Genomic DNA, 23,661 nt, shown 5'->3' on the forward strand with positions numbered 1-23,661 from the left:
ACTATACTAAAATGACACATTTTTTAACTAACTTTATTTTGCAATTTAAAGAAATGCAAGTTCTAAATAATTATACTTCTTTTATGACAGCCAACATATTAATATATTAACATATTAATAGTATTGAAAAAAACTAAAGGCAAAACTTGTTTTTATTTTGGACAGAGTGGAGAGGGTTAGATTAGAGCATCTGTCAGGTTTTTATTGCTTTGTCTGCCCTTGTCACCCTTTCTATTGGTCCTGTTTACCTTTATCATTGAAAGTGAAAGTGATGAAATCCCAAATTTTGGGCTGTCTCCAGTAAAGTAATAGAGGGGAAGTCTTCTAATGGGAACACTAATTCTGGTGACCTGGGGGTCCCCAAGGAATTCATTTTAATTTGCAGGCATTTCCTTTCACTGCTTGTTTAGTTATGGGACAGGAAGGAAATCTCCAAAATGGGAGACAGATGACGAAAAAAAAAAAATCTGAAAGTGGTTATAACCCTCCCTTATTCTATTTAAAATGAAAAAAATATATATATTTTGCCTTTTAGTTCAAATATAATTCATGCTTTTCTTCTATCAACATTTGCCATGTTCTCACCTGATTTGTTTGATACCCATATAATTGTCTGTGGGGAGATGTGGCTTGTATTTCCTACTGCAATAGTTAATGGAATCTGCCAAAGATAACTGCAAAACCAAGACAGACACAAAACAGAACATGTTATTCATGCAAAGCAATGAAACACACTAAACAAATAAAAAAAACGCAGTTGTATTCCAAATTGTTTAAATTTGTGAGTTTTAAATTAAGCAAAGAACAGTTCCGAGAAACCAAATAATCTCACAAGAAATGCTAATGAAATAAAAAATGCCATTCTAAAACTCAGACTCCCAGTGAAGTGCTCTGAATAACTTAGCAACAGAAAAATAAAGAGGCCCATCAAGACATACTACTGGAATTAATTTGAGAAAAGAAAATTAAACATTAGTAGTATGCCTGAGGCAGTACTTGATGACAGTGTATGTCACTAAAGAAATCCGAACTTTACACATGCCCTAAAAGCAAGACTTTTTCTGCTTTCCTTTGACTGATATTCAGTATTGGGATTTATGTGAAATTTCCTCTTGTAATGTAGCTCTCAATATTCAAACTACCATTTGCATAGAAAGCAGCAAATTAGTCTACTGAAATGGCCACATTTAGCTTATTGAACAAAGACTTTTTCTAAGAATGTACTGTATACAATTCTCTTCAATGTGCACAGCCCTGTTGAATGTCACAGACAGATGAATATTCCAGAAATGATTCATACGTGGCCTGATTTCCACTAGCGATTTAACTACCATGAACATCCTGGTGACATTCAGGTCATGTAGAGCTTGGCGGCAGCTGGTCACAGATCAAATGTGGACACTGGGAGTTTCTATTTAGAAAACAAATAAAAGGAAACCAGGGATAAAGCTAGAGAGCCGTGTCGGCACCTTCCTGTTCCACTTTTTAATAAGATGACAAAGTAATCAGACTTTTACTTTGACAGTAGCAATTATAATGCTTTGATCTTTTTTCATCAGTTAGTATTAATTGCATCAGACTCACTAAGTAGGTAATATTGAGAAACAAACTTTTGCCCAAAGTTCCTAAAATGTATGCTACTTTGAAACTGTCACCTCCAGGGGTTATTACGAAGACAGGGAGACTTCCCTTGTTAAAATATGTCAAATTTTATAAGCAGCATGAGTGTCAGTCAATGATGGCTGTGATAAATATGCTGGTCTTGCCATGTCTACTGAATAACATCTTGTAAGTTGTAGCTTGTCCATCAACATGTAAGACAGGAGCATCTTAAATTAAACTTTATATATCGAATGATGGATAAAAGGGAAAGTAACAGTTATCTAATCTAAAATAAATAATTTTTACTTGTTCATTAACAGAGTAGCATTTAAAGAGGAAGTAAACCCTGATGAGTTTACTTCCTCTTTCATTCCCTGCGAAGGTAAAGCATAATGGACTACTATGCATTACATAGTAGTCCATTATGTGTCACTTACCTGACACAGGAGCCAGCGAAGTCACCGCTGTCCCCTATAGTCCGGCGCATCCATCTTCTCGTGGGTCTTGCTGCTCCGTAGCTGTCATTCGGCGAAGCCGCGATGACGTCACTCCCGCGCATGTGCACGGGAGCCGCCACTCGCGGCATATCGCTGTTGACCATGGCGCGCTCAGTGCGCCTGCGCGCCGCTGTCTACGGCGCATGTACCATAGACAGCAGTGCCTGTCTTTCGGCAAATATCTCCTAAACCGTGTAGGTTTAGGAGATATTTCTTGGACCTACAGGTAAGCCTTAATCTAGGCTTACCTGTAGGTCAAAGTTGGTTGTAAGGGCCTAAAACCACTTTAATATGTACACACCCTGAGCCTTTAGAAAACTTAAGGACCGAGCCTCTTTCTGAGATTTGTCGTTTACAAGTTAAAAACATTTTTTTTGCTAGAAAGTTACTTAAAACCCCCAAACATTATACATTTTTTTCTAACATCATAGAGCATAAAATGTCGGTCTTTGCAATACTTTCTGTCACACCGTATTTGCGTAGTGGTCTTACAAGTGCAACTTTTTTGGAAAAAATACACTTTTTTGAAAAAAAAATACCTAGTAAAGTTAGCCCAATTTTTTTTATATTGTGAAAGATAATGTTACGCTGAGGAGATCTAGCACTGGAATTATTGCTCTCACTCTATTGATCGCGACGATACCTCACATGTGTGGTTTGAACACAGTTTTCATATGTGGGCGCTACTCAAGCACGTGTTTAGCTTCTGCACGTGAGTTCGCCGGGACGGGGTGCGTTTTAAAAAAAGATTTTTTTCTTATTTATTTTACCTTTTACTTTTTACTTTTACATTGTGCCACTTTTATTCCTATTACAAGGGATGTAAACATTGTAATAGATAAAAAAGCATAACAGATTAGATCTGGGGTCAAAAAGACCTCAGATCTCATATTTACGCTACTCACTTATGCGTTCGCTTCTGCACGCAAGCACTTCGGACGGGGCTCGTTTCATTTTCTTTTCTTATTTATTTTACCTTTTAACTTTTTATTTTCATAAAGAGGGGAGAGGGAGAAGATTGGTGGGGCGGTAGAGTGGGGGAGAGTGGAGCGTATGAGTGGGAAGGTGTGAGGTCCCAAATATTTTTATCTAGTATCAGACAGGTTGGACAAGAGATACATTGATGAGGATGACTCTTATGGGAGTAAAAGGGATTCATCAAAATTGGGTGGGAGAAAGTGTGTTACCCAAGGGGACAATGTTTTGGTAGGAGGATTTTGTGGCCTTTCATATGTGGTGCCAGTCCACATCTTCTAATATGATTTCCAAATCTCTTTTCCTTTTAGAGGTGTAGGAAGAGACAGGAGAGGGTCCTGTGTTAAGCAATTGGGTGTAGAGGGTTGAGATCATGTCTCTTTTGTGCGGGTTACTATTGCAGGCTTGTTCAAAGAAGGACCTGGAGAGGAAAAAGGGAATCTCTGGGAATTAAGGATGTGAAATAAATGCTTTATCTGGAGGTATCGGAAGATTTCAGAGGTTGGGATGTCGTTTGAATCCCTGAGGGTTGGAAAGGGCTTTATGCCATTAAAGGTTATAAATTTATGTGCTCGGATTAGGTTAGTGGAGGACCATTTGTGAAAAGAGGATGGTGAGGTCCAGGCCAGGTAGAATGCAGCGTTGTGTAGGAAGGAGAGCATGGGGTTATGAGGAGATTGAAGTGAATGCTTGGACTTAAGATGGTCCCAAAGAGACAGAGTGGTGTATAACCTGGTTATGTATTGTGTGGCAATCGGATGGGTGAAGCCAGAGGAGGTTTGCAACAGAGAGGGGGTTGCATTCAACGGATTCCAGGGAAACCCAAAGGGGTATTTCAGTGGTGGAGTGGCAGTTGGGCTAGTTGAGCAGCATAGTGGTACTTTTGTGAAGTGTGGAAGGCCTAGGGCCCCTGATATTCGGTAGGTAGAGGGTAGAATGTGGAATAGGGGGTCTAATGGTATGCCAGATATAGGAAGATGTTCATCTCTGTAATATGCAGAGATAGTAGCCTGGAACTGGGATGGATAGAACTCGGAATAGATATAATATTTTAGGGAGAATTGTCTTTTTGACGGCAGTTATTCTACCCGTCCAGAAGAATGGGAGAGGATGCTGGTGAGGTGAGAAAGCATCAGGGTATAGATGACCGAGTAAAGGTCTGATGGGTTACTGTGAGCTTAATTCCTAGGTACATGATGTCGCGGATAGACCAGGGGAAGGGGAGGGAGGTTTGTAGATGTGTCAGGTCAAGAGTAAGCTGGAGCTGTTTAGGGCTTTGGCCTTTGTCAGATTGACTTGTAGGCCAGAGATTCGGCCAAAGTCTGTCAGAAGCTTAAGTTGGGTGCGGAGGTCGGTGGAGATGACATGAAGAGTCGGACATCGTCTGCAAAAAGACACAATTTATGATGATGGCTACCGACTTCCAGTTCTTTAATATCATGGTTATCCCAGATTAACTGGGCTAGGGGTTCAATAACTAGGGCGAAAAGGAGTGGTGAGAGTGGACAACCCTGCCGTGTGCCTTTTTTGATCTTATAGGTCTCTGACTTGTGGCCCATATAGCGGACAAAGGCTGTGGAGTCAGCATACAGAGCCAATATCCAGGAAAGGAAATGGGAGTTAAAACCTCATTGTATAGTATAAATTGTAAGTAGGGCCAGGAGACTGTATCAAATGCCTTTCTGATTGAAGACAAGTGGCATAGGGGAATATTGTGTTTTTGTGCTAAATGTGTCAAGAGAATTGCGCAGCGGATGTTGTCCCCTGCCTGTTGAGTCGGGATAAAGCCTACTTGGTCTCTATCTATTAAGGAGCCGATGGTGTGGTGGATTTCTATTAACTACTATTTTGGCCAACAATTTGTTGTCTAGGTTGAAGAGGGAAATGGGTTGGCAGTTTGACCAAGATGCGTCGTCTGTCTGTGGTTTTGGGAGCATAGAGGTGGCAGCTGTCAATGTTTCAGGGCGGAATGTGCGACCAACAAGGATGACATTAAATGTCTTGACTAGTACCAGGGTGAGGAGGTCCGAAAACTGTTTAAAATAGGTGGCTGATAACCCGTCAGGCCTGGGCGTTTATGGGTTTTCAAGGATTTTATGGCCAGTAAAACCTCCTTGATTTCAATTGGTTTCTCGAGATTTTCACACTGATGGGAATAAACTGTGTATTTGCGTCGTGCTGGAGTTTACTCACGCCAGGAATCTACTAGGGAATGGAAATGTAAGAGGTGTTGAAAGCTGAGTTTTGCTGAAGGTGGGATTGGGGAGAATTGTCTAGGAAGGGGTATAGGGATTAGTTAGAGTCCCCACAGAAAAAGAGTGGGCCCCTTTTGTGAGAATCAACTACACCTAGCAAATGGGAAAGAAATGGTAGAGGTTTAGAGTTTGGTGAATAGTAGGAAACTACCGTTACTTCGGAATCAAGCAGCATTCCTGATACAATGAGCCTTCTGGGTCTTTCAACCAGAGGTGTAAAGGGAGTGGAGCAGTGGAAGGCAATAAGAACGCCTCTACTTTTGGAGTTTGCTGAAGCTGTGTACACTTGTGGGTATGCTCAGTGGAAGAGTTTAGGTGTGGATAGGGAGTGAAATGAGTCTTGCAGGCACACAACATACGCCTTAGTGGTGGTAAAAGTTTTGAAGGCTTTGGTCCATTTGCGTGGAGAATTTAGCCTTTTTACATTGAGAGTACGTATATTTAGGGGTCCCATTCTGAGGTTAGGCATGTGTTATGGTTGTGATTGCATCTTGGGGTGGAGTTTAGTAGGCAACACCTGAGGGGTGGAGGGGGGAGGGAAGGGGGGCAGGAAAGAAAAGAGAAATGAAGGACCTTGTAGTATACTATAAGTAGTAACAAATGACAAAAACATAAGGATGTAGCAACCTGGGTGGATGTTGTCCCCAAGGCTAGTGCCACTTCACGAGCCTGGGGGGAAGGAGCAGTGCCATGGAGTAAATCCAAAGCAGAGTCCATGGTCTAGGAGGTGTGGCACAGTGACTGCCACTAGGGGTTAAACGGCCCAACTGAATTTCTTAGGTGGTAACCCGCATGATCGGTTGCTTCAAGTGCCTCAACTGGTTTAACAACATTAACAGAGGCTCAGATGAGATCTAGTAATGATCTAGAGCAGGGGTGGCCAACCCGCGGCTCTCGAGCCGCATGCGGCTCTTTGATCGGTTTCCTGCGGCTCTTGCGTTCGGGCTGGGCCGATGGTTCAGTGGGCTGGTTTAGTGACAGGCAGCCCGAGTCTCTGCACTCCTCCGCTCCTCCCACACATCAACAGCCAATCAGTTTGTAGTGTCCCCAGCCCGCCACATTTGAATACATAGGCGCTGGAGTGAGGCTGAAGGGGGGCAGAGGAAGGAGAAACACGCTGTATCTGAAGCCGATGAGATACAAAAAGGTATGACCACAAGTGTGCAGGTTACTGATCTGTCCTCCCTTCTCCCTCTGTCTTGCTCTGTACTTTTTTTTTTTTTTTAATAGCTGTTTCACCTGAACACTGATAAGATCTGCTCAGCACATTCTCTGTCTATTGATAGTGTGACACACGGCTGGCTGTTAACCATTTCAGCTTTGTTTCACTTATTTATCCAGAGCTCTGTGTGTGCTGCATGCTTTCTGTGATGTTTTTTGGAAGAATGTACTGCTAGTTCAGGCTAGAAGACCCATTAACTGTTTATTGTTATCCTGACCAGTTCACCGTTTGTAAGACAATTTGTATTTTGGAAATTAGATGAGCTGCTGTCTTCTGTCACATGGATGTACTTTCAAAGGAAGATTACTGACTTGATGAAAATGACTGGCCTGTGGTCTTTGTAGTGTTAAAACAGTGTGTGACATTTACAATAAATCCAGCTGAGCAAAAGTATGTGTGTATGAGGAAGGGATGGGGTGATGTTCATGTGTGCCCATGCGTATGATGTGGCTCTTTGCGGTAACTCGGTAAAAAATATGGCTCTTGGTCTTCGTCTGGTTGGCCACCCCTGATCTAGAGCAACTGTGGCTTGCAAATAGGTAAAATCATATTTCACAAAATGATACAAGAAACATGTTTTGAATAGTGGGTATGAGCCCTTGGAGCTGGAGTGCCAATCAGGTTTAAGGGGATTAGATTGTCTAATGCTACAATTTGTGAGCATGGAGGGGGGGGGGTCAAGAAGCTTTAGGCTCCAAGGGGTCTTAGGATGCCATTTTCAAACACACATATTAGATAGAGATTGCCTATAACTTTCTATAGAGTAACAGTAGGATGTGAGGTTTGGATCTTGTATGATTTTCTTACATGCATTAGGTAGAGAGGTGTAAAGTGGTTTGTATACCAATAGATAGGGGCCGTGTGGGGGCACTAAAGGTAAATATCAGGATCTGTGCCCTGATGGTGTCAGGCGGTGCAATCTCCATATACAAAGGAGTGGGATCAGTCCATCAAGTCCAGCTGTTGTGGGGCTGGGGAGGCAAACCGTCTGTGTGAGTTGGCTTGGTCCTGAGCTTGTGCGGAGTTGTGCAGTGCCAGTGTCAGCTGTTAGAGCCCTTCCTTTTCCATAAAAAGACCTCAATAAAGATGGCCATCCCTTATGCCTGATTAAGGAGCACGCATGCTCCGATCACAGGCTCTGCCATGCCCCCTGTCCATCACAGCAGACGCGCCTACCATCTGCTGAGCTGATCCTCCCCAGCCTCGGAGCCTCGGATACCCCTGGTGCCGCTAGAACTGTAGATCACCCAGCTGGATGCAAGGGACTTCCATGGATACCTTACACTACAATTTTTTATTTTTTTGTAATGCTATATTGTGAATCCAGTCACATTATTCAATGTACAGCATCCCTTTGACTTTCGATTTCAGAACTGAACAAGTGCACATTTACTGTATAAGATTAAGGAAAACACAACTAAAACAAAGCCTAAGCAAAAATGTAGTAGAATATTGTGGACAAATACACAATTCAACATGCATATTACAAAAACAATATAATTATTCTCAGTACAGCAGAAAATGTAAAAAGGCAAAAGTGCACAAAAATTTTAAGCAAAGCTTTAGTCATAAACCTAAAAGAAAATATACTGTACCTATTATTCCTTTGCTCGAGGTCTCGTGTATTTGCATCTATATTGTATAGGAAGTGCTCCTGAGTGATTGTTATTCCATCCTCTACTGTTTCATTTCTTAGTATCGTTATTACAGGATATCCCATTTGAAGTGTCCACTGATCCATCACTTCTTGAATGTTCACAGATTTGCCTTCATTTTTCAAAACCTTAGAAAATAAGTTATAGCACTTATTGCAGACTTCCATAAATACCATTAACTATTACAGCCTTATTATCATGAATAGGAAGCTAGCAACCATTAGCACATTTTAGCATGCAATATATTGCAAGAAAAACCTTCTCTTTTCCTTGGTTCAAAAACAAATTAGCATATATTGCACTGCACTGGGTTGATTGAACCAAGCTACCAATGTGTTTTGTAATATAACAATAGCCCATTAATGGGCATCTTGCTTTTCTTCAGAATTATATACAGCCTTTTAGACGCATCTTAAGTACAGCACTTAGTTGAAGAAAGACTACAAATAGGCTTTTTGCTTTTTTACCTGTATTAAGGACAATATTTAAATGTACCTTTGAAAGTGTATTCCATAGATCCTTTCTTGCAGCATTACCAAACTTATGGGTTGTTAGGAAGTCCTAGGAACAAACAAATGTAAACAGAATATTGAAGACGTATAGAACAATATATTTGTTACTATTAAAAATAATAATGTTTATTACTGAACCACATAAAAGGTACCGTAAGCAGAAAATAAATATATGATTACTTCACTGTATTAGTCCCTTTACCTATTTAAATAGTGTTTCAATAAGTTCATCCATGAGGCCATATTTATAAAGCTAGTGCAAGTTCAAGGCAGGGTTATTTTATTATCGCGTGTGTATTTGTTTCAAAGGCTAATTTTCATTTGTAACTAGCAGTTTTGCTGATTTAAACTAAAAAAAAAAAAAAAAAACAGCAAAATTAGTCATACTTGAAGTGCTTAACTTTCAACCTATATTCATTTTATTTAAAGAAGGGACCGCTTCCAAAATATCTGATTAAAGGGATCTTCACTTTTTGCAGTAAGAATTAAATTCCAAAGTGCAATGTAATCGCTGGCATTCCTTCCTCAAATCTGAATAGGACATAGGGTGCAACTGGCTTAGAGAATGTACTGTATATTACCACAAACATCTTATGTACGTAATAAATACTGTTAGGTGTTCAGCCTGGTTTGTGAATGCATTGACACCAATACTATTTAGTTGTTCATGCCCAGTTTGTAGCCACGCAAAAAAATGGAGTCCAAGCTTGACATTAGCCTCACAGAAATGGCATTTTAGGTACTGGCATGCTAACATACAGCTTTCAGAAATTCATTACTAAATTTGCTACTACGTTAGACATTAAAGTAGATTTAAATTCTAAAAATGCAGCTGCTCTGATCAGTTTGAAACTATATAAATATGGGAAAATCTGTACATGGAAAGGGCAATAAACCCTCATTTTTTTTTCCACATGTATGTAGAGCTGCACTACCACATCTAGGCACCTCTAATGCCCTGTACACATGGTTGGACAATCCGACGACAAAATCCATCTGATTTTTTCCGACGGATTTTGGCCCAAACTTGTCTTGCATACACACGGTCACACAAAGTTGTCAGAAAATTCAGAATGCGGTGACGTACAACGCGTATGATGGGACTATAAAGAGATCAGTAGCCAATAGTTTTCCTCTCGTAATTTATTCTGAGCATGCGTGGCACTTTGTCCATCGGAATTGTTTACACACAATCGGAATTTAAACAATCGTATTTTGTTGTGGGACAATTTTAGATCCAGCTCTCAAGCTTTGTGTGTCGGAAATTCTGACGGAAAAAGTCCGATGGAGCCCACACACGTTCGGATTTTCCGACAACATGATCCAATCGCACATTTTCCATTGGAAAGTCCGACCGTGTGTACAGGGCATTAGAAGTACAGCCTCTAATTCAAAACTGAATGGGTCAAGAACATCCACTGTATTTTTTATGAAAGCAACAGATTTAACTCATTCTAACCACATAACACATATTTGAAGCATCCAGGAAATGGGCTTTAATCCTGGATGCCACATACAGCAGGTAAAATAAGTATTGAACACGTCACTATTTTTCTAGGTAAATATATTTCTAAGGGTGCTATTGACATTAAATTTTCACCACATGTCGGTAACAACCCATGCAATACATACAGTCAAAGAAACCAAAACAAGTGAGGTGCAAAAAGACATGGAAAGCCAAGACACCAGCTTAAATCTATCAGTAATTAGAAAGTAATTCTGCCCCTTGTCAGTGCAAATTAATACCAGCTGATTCAGTCTAAACTGATGGCCTATAAGGTGTCACACAAGAAACCACTCATGATGGGTAAACGCAAACAGCTCTCTCAAGACCTTGGCAACCTTATTGTTGCAAAACATACTGATAGCATTGGTTAAAGAAGGATTTCAAAACTTCTGAATGTTCCAATAAGCTCTGTTGGGGTCATAATTTGGAAATGTAAAGAACATCATTTCACCATAGACTGGCCATGACCAGGTGTTCCTTGCAATATTTCTGAGAGAGAAGTGAAAAGAATTATCAGAAGAGTTGTCGAAGAGCCAAGGACCACTTGTGGAGAGCTTCGGAAAGACCTAGAATTATCAGGTACAATTGTTTCAAAGAAAACAATAAGTAATGCACTCAACCCCTATGGCATGTGTGCACGCTCACCATGCAAAACTCCATTCCTGAAGAAAAAGCATGTTTGAGCACATTTAACCACTAGTCGACCAGCCGCTGCAGTTATACTGTGGCAGGTTGGCACAGCTGCACAAATCGCTGTAACTGTACGTGACTTCTCTTTGACATCACAGCAGGTGCGTTCATGTGCTGCATGTCCCGGAGCTGATGTCAGGTACCCACAATTGCTTGTGACAGAGCGACAACCGGGATCTGTGTGTGTAAGCACACAAATACCAGTTCCCTTAGGGGAGAGGAGACAAATTGTGTGTTCATATTAAGTATGCACACTGATCTCTCTCCTCCCTTAGTCAGTCCCAGCCCCCCTATAGTTAGAACACAGTTAACCCCTTGATCGCCCCCTAGTGTTAACCCCTCCCCTGGCAGTGACATTTATACAGTAATCAGTGGCTATTTTTAGCTCTGATCTCTGTATAAGTGTCAATGGTCCCAAAATAGTGTCCACTGCAATGTCGTAGTCCTGATAAAAAATACAGATCACCACAATTACTAGTAAAAAAAATAAAAATGACATAAATCTATCCCCTATTTTGTAGACATTATAACTTTTGTGCAAACCAATCAATATATGCGTATTGTGATTTTTTTTTTTTTTACCAAAAATATGTAGAAGAATACATATTAGCCTAAACTAAGGTTAAAAATATTTAAAGAAAAAAAATATTGGGATATTTATTATAGCAAAAACTACAAAATATTGGGGGATATTTACTAAAGACAAATCCACTTTGCAACTGCACTTGGAAGTAAAGTCACTGTAGATCCGATGGGGATATGCAAGGAAAATAAAAAACAGCATTTTCTCTTGCACATGATTCGATGATAAAATCAGCAGAGTTTCCACTCATTTCAGATCTACCCCTTAGATTTAGAGTGTCGTATCACAAAAAATTGCCTGGATAAATCCTTCCGGAGGTGAAGTGGTTAAAGCTTGCTGCACAACATTTAGACAAGCCTGTGGAATACTGGGAGAATATAGTCTGGTCAGATGAGACCAAAATTGAACTCTTGTGATGCCATAATAAACACCATGTTTGGAGGTCAAATGGCACTGCACATCACCCCAAAAACACCCCTGTACCAACAGTGAAGTTTGGAGGTGGGAACATCATGGAGTGGGGCTGTTTTTCAGCATACGGTACTGGAATGGAAACATGTACCAAGACATTCTCAATAAAAATCTTCTGCCATCTACCAGGATGATGAAGATGAGATGAGGGTGGACATTTAAGAAAGACAATGATCCCAAATACAATGGTGATGTGTTCAATACTTATTTTACCAGATGTATATGTTTCACTCTGTTTCTGCTGGAAGCGCACTCCCAGCACTAAGACCAGACCTGTTAGTGACAGCCCCGGGTCTCCTATTAACAATTGGAAAACCGGGGGAACCGGAAGCAGATTACATGATGGCTATCTGTCATGAATGTCACATCTACCTCAATGCAGGTGGTCAGACACTATAGTTAGCTACTGTGTGCTTCACCTATAGCAGCCCCCTTTCCCTTAAGACAAGCAGGCCTACCGGTACTTGGTTGCCCCCAGGAGATATACACAATGCTATAGTGCCTGGCCACCACACCAGGGCAGACGCGGACAGAGCAAACAACAGACTACTTGTAGTTTAGCAGATAGCGTGGTTCTAAGATGGTCCAGGTAATAAGGCAGGCTGAGTTCATGCAATAGTCCAATATCCAATCCAATGACAGTCTAGGTGAAAGGCGGGCTAAGTTCAGGGAATCGTCCAATATCCAATCCAGGTCATACACAGGGAAACCCAACAGCAAAGCAAGGCAGAGAAACGTGAGGCTTGATCAGGAAAAATGCAGGTAACTGTCTCTATCACAAGTGAGGGATAGAGTGTTCGGTTTGCTTATATCAGGTGACTGATTAGATCAATCACCTTGCAGGTGAACAAAGACAAGGGAAAAATAGTCAACACCCGGGTGCTGGAATGAGGAACAGGGGCACTAAGTGATCGTGACATTACCCCCCATCTGAAGAGGGGCCTCCGAACCCTCAAAGACCAGTTGGACATCCAGCACAGGACCATCAGACTGGGCAGAGGTCTGTGGATCTATGAGGTCAGGCTGGTTAGCAGGGGACGTGTCACAGGGGTCAAGCTGGACAGCTGAAACACGAGTGGAATACAGAGAGCCCTGAAAAAATTATTGAAAGCCCCACCTGACCGAATGAGGCAGTTTATCCAAAGGATGGCTTGAACCTCCTAGACCGGTTAGAGAAGTAGGGTGAGGCCAGGTTACAGAAAGCCCTGAATAAAAAAAAGCAGGTGGCACAATGGGCATGGACCAGACCGGCCCAATTGATGCAGTGGTCAACCGAGCCGCATCGCCAAATGCAGCAACTGTCTGCATCGCATCACCAGAAAGTCCTGGATAATAAAAAACAGAAAGTTTGATGGGCATGGGCTGGACTGGTATAACTGATGCAGTGGCCAACTGGGCCACATCGCCAGGTGTAGCAAAAATCGGAACAGCATGACCAAAGAGTCCAGAATAAGAAAAAGCAGAAAGTTCAATGGGCATGGGCTGAACTGGAATACTTGATGCAGTGGCCGACTGGGCCACATCGCCAGGTGTAGCGACTGTCTGAATCACATTGCCAGGCGCAGCAACTGTCTGAATCACATTACCACTTGTAGCGACTTTCTGAATCACATCACCAGGTGTAGCGACTATCTGAATCATATCACTAGGTGTGGCGACTCTCTGAATTGCATCACCAGGTGTAGCGGCAGTGGAACTTGCAGACAAGTTAGCCTGTGCGTGCATCCAAGGGAGTTTAGCGACAAGCAAAGGTAGGGGTAATCCAGGGGGCTAGACTTTTGAGGACTTAGAGGAAGTTTCCAAACAAGGCTCAAGGCTATGAGACAATGGATAAGCTTGGTTTCTAGGAAGAGAGGATTCAGGGTGTAATTGGCTGGAGAGGTGGCCCATAGAGAATTCAATAGACTTCTCAGCGTCTTTTGTTATGACAGAGTCCTATTTGGAAATGTTGTCATGATCAGGATCTGAATAGGACTGTAATAAAGGCACATGACTGGTACTGGCCACACAAGAGTTATACATGGGCAACTGGTCAGTGGTCTTAACACAATTCTGGATGCAGGTCTGGGACCAGGACCCAAACTCCTCTGCAGCCCAGTCTGTGTGTGGGTTGTGAAGTGTAAGCCAGGAATATCCAAGATAAGGGGATAAGCAAGAGAAGAGATCAGGTAGAAGCTGATTGTTTCCCTGTAAAATTCCCCAATGGTCAGGGTAATAGGTACCATACACAAGGTCACCAGACCCATGGACAAGGGGGAATTATCAAAAGCTAAGACTGAGAAGGGTGTGTGCAACTTAGTCATTGGAATCTGTAGACTGTGTGCTAGGTCCCTATCAATGAAATTGCTAGCAGCACCAGAATCAATGAAAGCGGAGAGAGGTGGTGAGAAAACTAAGAACTAAGTTGTGTAGGAACAAATAAGCCATCTCTGAGGGAAACAGACACAGTATGGTCTATGGAAGCAGACCCCACTCACACCAGACTCATGGCATTTCTCTGCCTATTAGGACAGCTAGTGACAAAGTGGCCATGGTTACCACATTATAAGCAGAAACCCTGATATTTCCCTCTAGCCTTTTCCCTAGAGGATAAATGGGTAGCACCAATTTGCATGGGCTGCAGAGGCTGAGAGGGCTCAGGAAAAGAAGAAAAGGTGCGCAGCGTACTAGAGGGCAAAGGAACAAACCTCTCTGTATGCCTTTCCTATAAACGCCTGTCTATACAGATGGCTTCTTGCATAGCTTCATTCAATGACTTTGATTCAGGGTAGTGAACTAAGCAGTCCTTGATGGAATTGGATAAGCCTAACCTAAATTGGCTTCTTAGAGCAGGGTCATTCCATTCCGTGTCGGGTGCCCAGCGGCACAAATTAGAACAGTATTGCTCAGCGGTGCATTTACCCTGATGTAATAACTTAAGATTAACTTCTTCTAAGTGGGCAGGATCAGGATCATCATAGAGTAAAACTGACCCTCTGGCTGGATCATCTGCCGAAAGACTAAAAGCTCAAGACTGGGGATCCCCCTGCAACCATGTAATAATCAGGCTGACCCGCTGTGCTTCAGAACCAAAGGAGTGTTGTTTGACCTTAAAGTATAGCATACAACTATTTTTAAAGTTTGAAAACACATGGGGGTCACCAGAAAAACCTTCAGGTGGGTTAACTTTGGGCTCCTTCTCCTGCGTTACTGCTGGAGGTGCGTCTACACTCAAAGACAATTCTTGGACCTGACGTGTCAGTTTACACATTTCCTCAGCAAATAAACGGGCCTGTGCAGAGTCCATCTTGACAGAAAATTTTGTTAAAAGCTTGACAGGGGAAAAGCAACAGCCAATACCCAGGTGCTGGAATGAGGAACGGGGGCACTAAGTGATCATGACACTATCACAGTGATCATTCAGTCTGTAGCCTATTGTCTCACGTGCATGTTAAAAGCAGCTTTTTGTGGTAGAAAATTAGTAAGAACCCCCAAACATTATATATTTTCTAAAGGCAGCAAGGGCCCTGGACAATAAAATGGTCATTGTTGCAATTTTTTATTGTCAGATAATATTTGCACAGTGGTTTATCAAACACAAATTTTCAGGAAAAGATACATTAACAAATTTTGGTGCACACAAACGCAATACAATATCCATTTTTTTGCCAAAATATAAATGATGATGTCACACTGAGTAAATATATAACTAACATGTCATGCTTTAAAGTTGTATTTGTCTGTGGAATGGCGACAAACTATGGTACACTAAATTATCCAAAAGCAATGCTTTAAAAGCCTTTACAAGATAATTAAACAGTAGGAGTGGTACTAGAATTATTGCTCTCACACATGCATGGGCAGTGACACATACTCTTTATTGAGAGATCTGGGGTCTATTAGATCCCAGATCTCTCATATGTCCTTAAATGCATCTGATCAAACTGAGATCATTTTAATTAGATGCTTTTGTGGTTGGCAATGGCTTGTAAACCCAAACTGAAACTGAAAGTGTCAAAATCCTCTTTTACAGAGGTGAGTAAAGTATGGATGTACCTTCCCCTCTATGCTCAGATGGCCATACATGATGCACTGGACCCAGTCTCCCGTTTGCCCTGGAGGGTCCAGAAATGGCGTGGGAAGTAACCGGAGTAAAGCCCCATTCTGCATTTTGTAAACATGATCAGGTGGCTGCAAAGCCACTTGGATCACTTCTACAGGACAGTCCATCACCACCTGCAAATTTAGATACCGGGTCATGGCTGCAGCTGTAGCCATGATCTCAGTACAACCACTTCCCAACAAGGATGTATATATATATGTACCTTGGTTGGGAAGTAGTTAAATTATATCACCCTTATATACTCTTGCCCCCCTGTATGACAGATCTCTGCAATGCAATAGAGCCCTCACTTGCTCATACTATTGATCATTTCTATTTCTGAATACTGGTATGCAGAGGATTAAGGGAAATTATGACATTTTAGATAAAGTTTTGCTCATACGTTTACAAACCCTGGCAGAATTTATGATTTCTTGGCAATTTTTCAGAGAATATGAATGATAACACAAAAACATTTCTTTCACTCATGGTTAGTGTTTGGCTGAAGCCATTTATTATCAATCAACTGTGTTTACTCTTTTTAAATAATGACAACAGAAACTACCCAAATAACCCTGATCAAAAGTTTACATCTTGTGATTTTGGCTTGATAACATGCACACAAGTTGACACAAAGTGGTTTGATCGTCTATTAAGGGTAACCATGTTCACCTGTGATCTGTTTGCTTGTAATTAACGTGTGTGTATAAAAGTTTCTGGACTCCTGACAGACCCCTGCATCTTTCACCCAGTGCTGCTCTGACGTTTCTAGATTCTGAGTCATGGGGAAGGCAAAATTTCAAAGGATCTGTGAGAAAGGGTAAAAACAGGAAACGGATATAAAAAGATACCCAAGCAATTGAGAATGCCAGTCAGCAGCGTTCAAACTCTCTGATCAAGAAGTGGAAAATGAGGGGTTCTATTGAAACAAAACTATGGTGAGGTAGACCAGCAAAAATTTCAGCCACAACTGACAGGAAAATTGTTCGGTATGCAAAGAAAAACCCACAAACAACAGGTGAAATACAGGACTTTCTGAAAACATGTGGTGTGGTTGTTTCAGGATGCACAATAAGGAGGCACTTGAAGAAAGATGGGCTGCATGGTCAAGTCACCAGAAGAAAGCCATTACTACGCAAATGCCACAAAGTATCTCATTTTCAATACGCCAAACAGCGCAGAGACAAGCTTCAAACCTTCTGGCACAAAGTAATTTGGAGTAATTTGTCCAAAATTTAGCTTTTTGGCCACAGCCATAAACCCTACACTTGGAGAGGAGTCAACTAGACCTTTGATGAAAGGTACTCCTTTCCTACTGTGAAACACGGAGGTGGACCACTGGTGTTTTGGGGATATATGAGCTACAAAGGCACAGGAAATTTGGTCAAAATTGATGGAAAGATGAATGCAGTAGGTTATCAAAAAATACCAGAGGAACATTTGCATTCATCAACCAAGAAGCTGCGCATGGGACATACTTGGACATTCCAACATGGCAATGATCCAAAACACAAGGCCAAGTCGACCTGTCATTGGCTACAGCAGAATAAAGTGAAGGTTCTGGAGTGGCCATCTCAGTCTCCTGACCTCAATATCATTAAAGCCACTCAGGGGAGATCTCAAACGTGCAGTTCATGCAAGACAGACCAAAAATTTACAGGAACTGGAGGCTTTTTGCCAAGAGGAATGGCCAGCTTTACCATCTGATAAGATAAAGAGCCTGATCCACAAATAGCACAAAAGACTTCAAGCTGTCATTGATGTTAAAGGGGGCAATATACGGTATTAAGAACTGAGCTATGTAAACTTTTGATCAGGGTCATTTGGGTAGTTTCTGTTGTCATTATGATTCAAAAAGAGTAAACATAGTTGATTGATAATAAATGGCTTCAGCCAAACACTAACCATGAGTGAAAGAAACATTTTTGTGTTATCATTCATATTCTCTTAAAAATGGCAAAGAAATCATAAATTTTGCCAGGGTATGTAAACTTATGAGCACAACAGTACATATACTAGTTAGCTATATAGATAAGAGTTCAGTAGTCAGAATAAAAAAAGGAAGCATGTGCAAAACTTTTAGTAAAAAGTTAGTACAGAATATATTTTATTTAACATGTGACATTTTTACATTATAAGTTTGCTAAACCCTTACATTAGGCTTTGAAATGACAAGGTTTTGGTATTGAAAAGTGCACACAAAGCAGATATGAGCAATCATGAGTTTAGCATTTAAAGCCAACCTATTGTTCATCACTGAAAAACCTCCCACAAATGCTAAAACTAAAACATTCTTAAAAATTTACATTTTACAGTTAGCATTAAATACTTTTCAAGAATTGTAAACATATCTATGTGTAAAACTAATCACTAAAAAAACAAGCTTTAACATATTGATGTAATTTCAAAAGACATTTTCAGTTTCTTCAGGACCACGGTTTTCAGTAAAATAATAATTGGTAAACCTGACAAAAAAAGTCAGTTTTCAAGCACTCCCTGCTATCTGGTGACAAAATGTTTTGTCTCCTAATTGTGTTCCTAAATTGTGAACTTGTTTCATGGCTTTCTGGTGGAGACTACAAGTCTTCAAGAAGAGACGTATGGTCTTGCACACAGGCCCACTATATTTAGAAAGCACTCTTACTCTGTGTATATAACTTACAATAGAGAACGGTCAGAACTTATGCTTCTCTTACTACCAGTGCCATTCTAAACTCTAGAGTGACAACCACCACAAAAATTAACTAGAGTAGGCTTAAACAAAAACACTTATGGGTCAAAATAACCACTGTCCAGGACTAATTAGCAACTATATAAAGCATTTGGTTAAAGTCCAACTCCAACTTCCCCCCCCCCCCTGCTAGTCCTCAACCTTCTTGAAGCACATGATGTCCTTTTTTTAAATCTTTATACATACACTTTTTTCAGGTGTCTCCTGTCTGGACAGTTAGCATTGTGGGTGCTCTTCCTCCAATGATGGGTTCTGAATGCTGCATAGAGTGCTGCCTCATGATGAAGTTATGTCACTCCCTGGTCTGGTAATATTTTTCCAGAGGGAAAATACAGAATTCCCTGGCCTCACAGGAAGTGAGTTGAATGATGCAGTGTCTGTCAACCAGGAAGACATAACCACAGAGAGGTGAGTCTGTGAAGGCCAGAGTCAGAGAGGAGTATTGCATCAAGAACTTTTTTTTATTGCAGTAATGGCTGGGTTTTTCTTTTTTTTTGTAAACTAGAGTTTGGCTTTAAAGTTTTTGCCAGTTAAGAACGTGCATACTTTTTCCATAAATAACTACTTCCCATCAACCCATTGCCTTTAAATGGTGGATGGGAAGCAGTGCCAATGTGGGTTAACAAAACGCACCTTGAATGGGTAGCTCCTGTGTAGCTCACAGAGCATGTACCCTGAGGCCCGGTGGCCGGTCACCTGGGGAAAAATGCAGCCAGTCCTGTCACCTGTCCCATTGCTCACAATAACCACAGATGCTGGCACTCAGAGCACTGGTATGATGGCTCACAATGATTGTAAATAAATATTAAAATTAGGGTAATATATGTCCACATATATTTAAAATCGAAAATGTACGATAAATGATACTGATTGGCGTGTCTGGAGGGATGGATCAGAATAATACAATTGTCCTCACAAAGGGCTGCTCTTCTCCAAAGTTAAGTCAACTCGAGATCAATATAGAAAAGCAAAAACAGAAAAGCGCCTCTGAGTGAAATGTTTATTCAATAAGGCAGAAATTTCATAAGCACTTACATTAAAATTAGTACAGAAATACTCATCAGGAAGAGCAATGTCCTGGGGATCTGGCCGGTGTCAGTGGCATGTTTCCCGAAGGTACCAATCAGGTTTCCATGAGCCACAAGGAGCCGGAGAGGAAGCCGGCTATGTCCTGTGGGGGAGAGGTAACGAACGGCTCATGGAAACAGCATGTGATTTCAGAGCTGGCAGATGAACACAATATGTTTCAGAGCATGCGCAAAGTCTGTGAGGCGCATGTGTGCTCCTTTGTCAAGTGTCACACTTTTTTTGCTCACAAAAACACTGTCATACACCATACCAATTTCCTGATCACTGCCATACCAGTGCCCTGATCTTCACTATACATCCTGTCAGCGCCCTGATCACTGCCATATGCCATACCAGTGCCCTGATCATCACCATATACCATACCAGTGCCCTGATCACCACCATACCCCATACCAGCATCCTGATCACTGCCATACCCCATATCAGTGTTTTGATTACCCCATATGTTATGCCAGAATCCTGATCACTGCCATACCCTATACTAGCATTCTGATCATCGCATACCCATACCAGCATCCTGATCACCACCATACTCCATACCAGCATCCATATCACCGCCATACCCCATAATAAAGTCCTGATCACCAACATACCAGCATCCTGATCACCCCCATACCCCATAATAAAGTTCTGATCACCAACATACCAGCATCCTGATAACCGCCATACCTCATATCAATGTCCTGATCACTTCCATAGCCCATACTAGTGTCCTGATCACTGCCATAAGTCATACCAGCATCCAGCATTTTAGAGTCTCAACTGATCAATTTTCAGATATATATCCCCTAGTTTGTAGACTCTATAACTTTCACACAGACTAAATAATAGACACTGTTGTGGGTTATTTTTATCCAAAAATGTAGCAGAACACATTTTGACCCAAATTTGCGAAGAAATATTATTCATTTGCAAAGTTTTATAACAAAATAAAAAAAAACAGTAGTGATCAAATACTACCAAAAGAAAGCTCTATTTGTGTGAGAAAAATTATAAAAATGTCATATGGGTACAGTGTTGCATGTCCGCGCAATTTTCATTCAAACTGTGACAGTGCTTAAAGCTGCCCTGGACTGGAAGGGGGTGAAAGTGTTTGGACTTGAAGTGGTTAAACCATGCGTGCCTTTTTATTTTACAAATTCTTTAATTTAGTCTATTTCACTACAGAAACATCAAACATCACATATTATCAATTAAGCTATTAAAGTAGTATTCCATGTTTCATTTCATGTTAAATAGTTAATTTTGATCAAGTGGACCAGCGGTGGCTGGTGGGTTTTTCTTTGGGGGGTCGACAAACAACAACCTCCCTGGGGGGCTGGCGACGTGGCACTACCCCACCCCCATCTGCCGGTCAATCTGGCACTCACCCCATATAGGTGGATCGTGGATCATGAGCAGCGGCTCTGGTGTTCTAGGATAGGGGGGCGGCTTGTGCTCACTCTATGGATGGGCGACCACTGAAGCTGACCAAAACAAATCATTTCCATTGCTAAGAAATGGGGTCACTGTATTAGTTGTAATGGATTGTAGTAGCATTAATTACATAGAGTAAGGGGTGCTGTTTTTTAATTGCAGTGCTGGCAATGTACCTTCTGTTGCCAATATAAAGAGAGTTGTGTTGAGTGCTTCTCTGTCATTCATGAGAAGCCTTGTATTTTTATCAATCAATACATGGCATTCTCTGAGTGGCTGAGGTGGAGAAGTGGGCAGATGATGTCACAATTTCTATGACAGGTCACCAAGGTGATGCGTAGACATTGTCGGGTGGTGTGCACACATCAAGCTGCAGATTGTCATTATTGACAAGGCTCTACTTTGTTAGATGGTGTGATTGGCATTGGCTTTACATCTAGGGACATTTTTTTTTCATGGTGTGAGTTGCTTACTTACTTTTCTGGAAATTAGGCATTCCCCTCTACCTCCTCCTTATCCTACTCATCATCATCAATGCCTTCTTTGGCTGACTTAAAGAAGCATTCAAAAGTCTATTCAACAACTCAGACCAAAAAATGGCATGTGCTGCAGCTGGTATGCCTGGGGACAGAGGCCACACTGGGGCAAAGATTCTTACAGCTCTGCAGAAGCAGGCTCAAAGGTGGCTAACCCTGCTTCAACTTGTGCCAGGAATAGTGGTGTGCAACAACACAAACCTGCTGTCTGCACATGTCCTCAATCTGCTGGTGCAGCAGTTCTTTGATAGGTACCCTGGGTTACAAGATATTCTGAAACAAGCCAGAAGAGTTTGTAGCCATTTAAGACAGTTCCCCAGCAATGCCCGCATCAGTGACCCTGTACCCATGGGGGTATTGTGGCTGAAGATCGCTGGCAAATGAAAAAAATGTCTCTCCTGACTCTGGAGAAAGCACATCCCCTGTAGGAGGGTAATCTACAGAAACGGTGCAACATCTCAGCTACCGAGTCTCCTCTGCATGACAACAACAGTGAGGGTTTAGAAGCAAGATTGTCCTACCTCTACAGTAAAGGAAGGGTAAGAGGCTTTAGACCAGTGTAGGGGAGGATTTTGGCAGCCAGCTGACTGCTGGTAAGTAAATATGACTCCAATGTAAGAGCACCAGGTAAGCCCTTATGTAGTGACATTTTCCCCCCATAGGTTGTATACCTTGGAAAAAATAACCATAGACATATTAACATAAAACAAAACACTGAAACAATCCCTTTCAAAAACCATACCAAAAAGTTAAACTAATAAAACGTCCAAGAAAAACATTTGTGCTGGTGGCCAGTGACCCTTATCCCAAGTAGTTCTGAAACCCATGGACATTCCTTTATTGCCCGGTCTGACCATAACCACAATAAGAACTACCCATTTGCCTGCTGCAAGAAACACAAGGCCCCAAATCATCAGATAATGAAAAGATAATGACTTGCATCCCAAAGGAGAGGGCTAGAGAGCTAGTGAGACAGCCACAGGCAACAGTCTATTGTATGCAATAGGTAGAAACACTGGCCATCTCACGAAGAGACCAAATAGAGGCAGAAATTTAAAAGTAAAGGGATGGTTGGTTGTAGCAAACCATGTGGGTCTGGACTGAAAATCAGCAGAATCCTTATGCACAATGAGATAGAGGGTACATGCCCTCTGGTAAGTTGTCTGGACAACCAGATTTTGTCCAGTAAAGGGTGTATGAGTGCCCACCATTGGCATGTGTTTCTAGACAAGTTCATCAACATTTGCAGGGTTTCTCTGTCAAATTTGATCGGTCATTTTTGCCAAGCTTTCTGAGGGATTTCTTTTTTTATCATGGAATTAGACTGAACCAGCTTTGGATCATGTTGGAAGTGTCAGTATCCTCCAGTAGGTGATCGAATATGGCAAAAACTGTTTCCTTAAGATGGGGTGTTGTGGGGGTTTCAGCAAGGCCTTTCAAATGTAGGTTGCCTCTTCTGTAAAGATAGGCTAAAGATAAATAAACTGTACATGGGTATTCATGAATGTGTATGACCAAGAGCCCTCTGAGGTTAGTTCTTTTCACGTTTTGCCAGAGTCTGAGTCATATATCAGCAAGGATTGGAGTCACTAGTGAGAAAGAATGAATGTGTGGTGGCACCAGGCTTCATGAGGCTGGAACAAGCACATTCTTGTCTTTTCCCTGGCTGGGGGTAATACTGGCTGCAGAAGCAAATGTCCATGCAGATCACTGTCAAGTTGGGTTGCATTGTTCACTGTTTCCATCCTCCATTTGGGCATGCCATAGATAAAACAAAAGTGAAGCTATAAGTACTGGTCTGTGTAGTGTAGTAGTGCACTGGAGCTCCCAGGCTTTGCA

The 23,661-nt window shown here is 41.6% G+C and overlaps 1 protein-coding gene across 1 annotated transcript in view; it reads right to left on the bottom strand.

Moving 5' to 3' along the window:
* TRHDE (thyrotropin releasing hormone degrading enzyme) overlaps positions 1–23,661 on the bottom strand; it is a 1,116,537-nt gene that overhangs the window by 278,522 nt on the left and 814,354 nt on the right. The window contains exons 8-10 of the mRNA XM_077468366.1: positions 8,702–8,767; positions 8,147–8,334; positions 586–674 (exon numbers count right to left, since the gene is read on the bottom strand). Of these exons, the coding sequence (XP_077324492.1) occupies positions 586–674; positions 8,147–8,334; positions 8,702–8,767 (343 nt within the window). The remainder of the gene's footprint in view (positions 1–585; positions 675–8,146; positions 8,335–8,701; positions 8,768–23,661) is intronic.

The sequence above is a fragment of the Lithobates pipiens genome, unplaced genomic scaffold, assembly GCF_037356315.1.
Source record: "Lithobates pipiens isolate NorthernLeopardFrog02 unplaced genomic scaffold, aLitPip1_a1.2 Scaffold_8, whole genome shotgun sequence".
Lineage (NCBI taxonomy): Eukaryota > Metazoa > Chordata > Amphibia > Anura > Ranidae > Lithobates > Lithobates pipiens.